At 31.4% G+C, this 3,183-nt stretch overlaps 2 protein-coding genes across 2 annotated transcripts in view; both read left to right on the top strand.

Moving 5' to 3' along the window:
* The window catches only part of LOC106877980 (adhesion G-protein coupled receptor G6), a 6,498-nt gene extending 3,463 nt beyond the window's left edge, over positions 1-3,035 (top strand). Inside the window, exons 3-6 of the mRNA XM_014927055.2 lie at positions 401-535; positions 1,233-1,373; positions 2,497-2,618; positions 2,917-3,035. Of these exons, the coding sequence (XP_014782541.1) occupies positions 401-535; positions 1,233-1,346 (249 nt within the window). The 3' untranslated portion in view covers positions 1,347-1,373; positions 2,497-2,618; positions 2,917-3,035. The remainder of the gene's footprint in view (positions 1-400; positions 536-1,232; positions 1,374-2,496; positions 2,619-2,916) is intronic.
* LOC106873848 (uncharacterized) overlaps positions 1-3,183 on the top strand; it is a 29,731-nt gene that overhangs the window by 13,504 nt on the left and 13,044 nt on the right. The window lies entirely within an intron of this gene.

The raw sequence follows: 3,183 nt of genomic DNA, 5'->3' as shown, positions 1-3,183 counted from the left end.
TATATATATTCACAAGCGTGCCCTTCAACAGTTTCAGCCACCAAATTCCTCTCACAATATTCTTGTCAACCAGAAGCTGTTGTCGAAATCACTTGTCCCAAGGTGAATATCTAAGGATTTTGAACACAGGAGACGTTGATAACCAAGAGACTTTCTTAAGTAGACAGTCATACCAGCAACTGTTATTGCTAACAATTTGGATGTAAAACCAAATTATCCATTTCTTAAAGCAAGGACAACCCTCAGCTGTGAATTTCCATCTAATATATATTGTGCTGAGTTGTTGTACTGACTGAAGCAATTATGTCTAAGGACAACAAAGCTGGTTTCATGCTTTAACATGGTAGTGATAAACACTTCTATGAATCAAATTAATTCATTTAACGATTTCTCTTTATAGGTAATGAAAATGTCCAGTACCAAAACAAATCCTAAAATTAACAGCCATATTATTGCTGTAAATATTCTTAACGTTCACGAACCAGTTACCAATCTTGATGAACCAATTAAAATATCATTCCATGTAATAGTTCCGGTAATAACTATCTATTTATTATAACTGTTGTTGTTCTTGCTGTTTCTTTTCATTTCAAGGTAATACTTCATTCCACCTGAAATAGACATGAACCACGGCGTTACAAATAGTAGAAGTAGTAGTTGTAGCAATAGTAGTTGTAGCAGTAGTAGTTGTAGCAATAGTAGTTGTAGCAGTAGTAGTTGTAGCAGTAGTTGTTGTTGTTTTAGCTGTTGCAAGTGACAATTATAACTGTATCTTTATAATGTGTGTCATGGACATGTTTTCAGTTATTTGTGTTGTATTTTAGTATCGCCAGTATATTGGTTTAATATGTATATTGCTTTCCTTGATTGCCGCTGTGTATTTTGAATTTAGTTAATTTCTTTGAGATTTCGTTGACCGTTGTTATTGTTGTTGTTGCTGTTCTTTATCTTGTGCTTGTTGTTTACCTTCATGCCATGCTTGACCCTGTAGACCTATTATAAAACACATTACAGCTGTGAACATCATGACATTTAATTGTTCATTAAACATTTCTAGAACTAATCGCTTCTTTCATTGTTATGGTGATGCAGTATAAATTAGGAGAATATACATAGATATATACGTTCACAGTGTCAATAATAATTAAACATTTATAAACATAGTTTAGTAAAGATTCATTATATGTATTTTAATTATTTGATTAAAATATCAGAATTTAAATTTTTTCCAGAATGCCACCAATCCACAATGTGTCTATTGGGATAAATCCTCTGAACATTGGTCGACAAAAGGCTGTGACATATCCAACTATGTACCTGGGAAGAAAGTATTGTGTTTCTATTAACATCTTACAAGTTTTGCTATACTAATGGTTGGTAACATTATGACATGTTGTTAATTGCCCGTAAATTGGCAATTGTGCCTATGGGTAAATAATTTCAATAACTATTAAACTTCATGTTGGTGGATATTTTAGTAGATATATGACAGTGATATTATGTAATAAGTCACTGTTGTTCTTGCTGCTGCGGCTGCTGTTTATTAGTTTAAACTCACGATGGGGTCCGTTAGGGGCACCAAGTCACCATCCTCAATAAAATGCGTAAGATTTCTTCCAACACGGATGTGAAGGACAGAAACAGTCATCTCTCCTGGATTTAATATCTATTGCGTTGAAATTATCAGAATGTTATTCTAACTAATAGATATTTAATATACAATAGATCTCCATAGCACAATAGAAATGTTTGCAGCTTAGATTTTAAAATCATTGGTCGCTTCATGATTCTCTTACAAGATCCCTCCTCACATTTACCTGAAACTTTGTGTCAATAATGCACATGTATCCAATATTTATCAGTTTTTAAAACACTTCTATTAACCATATATGACAAAAACATAGCCCTATATATTATACATATTTTAGCCAAAGCGAAGACTTGAACTCACCCAATATGTTAGTTCACTCCATACTGGTTCTACTATCACCTGACATCACAATGACGCAGATTAAATAATCAAGTCACGGATGTTGTTGCTTTCATTGTCAGTGTTTTCAGGAATATTACTGACTCAACTCAATTGTCTTTATTACTGTTTTCGTTTCTATTGTTTTTATTACCAAAATAATTCCAATTTCATACTTTTAATATATCTAGGTAACTATTCATCTTATATTGCACGTCATACGTCAGTCCTCAGTTAACGGATGGTTTCATTGAATTAGTTGTACTGATAACATATAATAAGATATACCTTCAGTGAATTTGAACTCAAGATTTAAACGCTGATGGTATATTGTACCTGAACGCAGACGTCGCTTACATACATTATAAAGATAGCGATGCTTCATATTGGAATTAAGTATCATGTAATAGAAGATGGCTCCCGCCTATATGAACACTCATAATTTATATAAGTATCGACTAGTATATAAGAAAGGAATAAGATAAGAAAAAGAGGAGCTAATACGTTGTCGTTTGTTTCTATTGCAGGATGTTTACCAGAATGAAGGAGATGTAAAAAATAAAGAACTCTTGTCTATTATTTCTAACATTGGCTGCGGAATATCATTTGTCTGTCTCATTCTGACTGTAACAATTCATGTTTATTCAAAGTAAGTATTTCAATTTCTATTTTCTTTTTATGAACTACTATCATAAACAACAAAACCTACCCAGTCAGCACAATAAACAATAAACATAATGTTTTATATCTCATACAGACTATTATACACAGCTATTATACACCATGTATATATACAAATTCTAAATACATATTTCACATATAATTTATATTTCGAATGATCATCACCGATACACACAGTTGTAATTAACTTTTGGTGCATTGAGCAAATTCTTTTAGGTTTATATTAATTAAATGTAATATTATTCTTTCTTTTTTTATTAATGCAGAAATCTATGGAAATTAATGGCTTCCAAGATTTTAGTAAATTTGTGCATTTCTTTAGCTGTCACTTATTTAATCTTTCTTGCTGGGTTCCAAGAGTATAGTACAAAACTAACAGCTGTTTGTAAGGTAAGTGAAAACTCATTTAAACCAGTGCATATTTTGTTTTATATAAAATTTATGAAAAAAGTCTAGTAACTTAAATAAATTTCATCCAGTAAGAGTCCATGTTGTAGCTGTTTCCAAATTATTCTAATAATTCTATAAATATT

Source organism: Octopus bimaculoides, chromosome 29, assembly GCF_001194135.2.
Source record: "Octopus bimaculoides isolate UCB-OBI-ISO-001 chromosome 29, ASM119413v2, whole genome shotgun sequence".
Lineage (NCBI taxonomy): Eukaryota > Metazoa > Mollusca > Cephalopoda > Octopoda > Octopodidae > Octopus > Octopus bimaculoides.
Note: the sequence above shows the minus strand (reverse complement) of the source record. Positions and strands in the feature narration are given on the sequence as shown.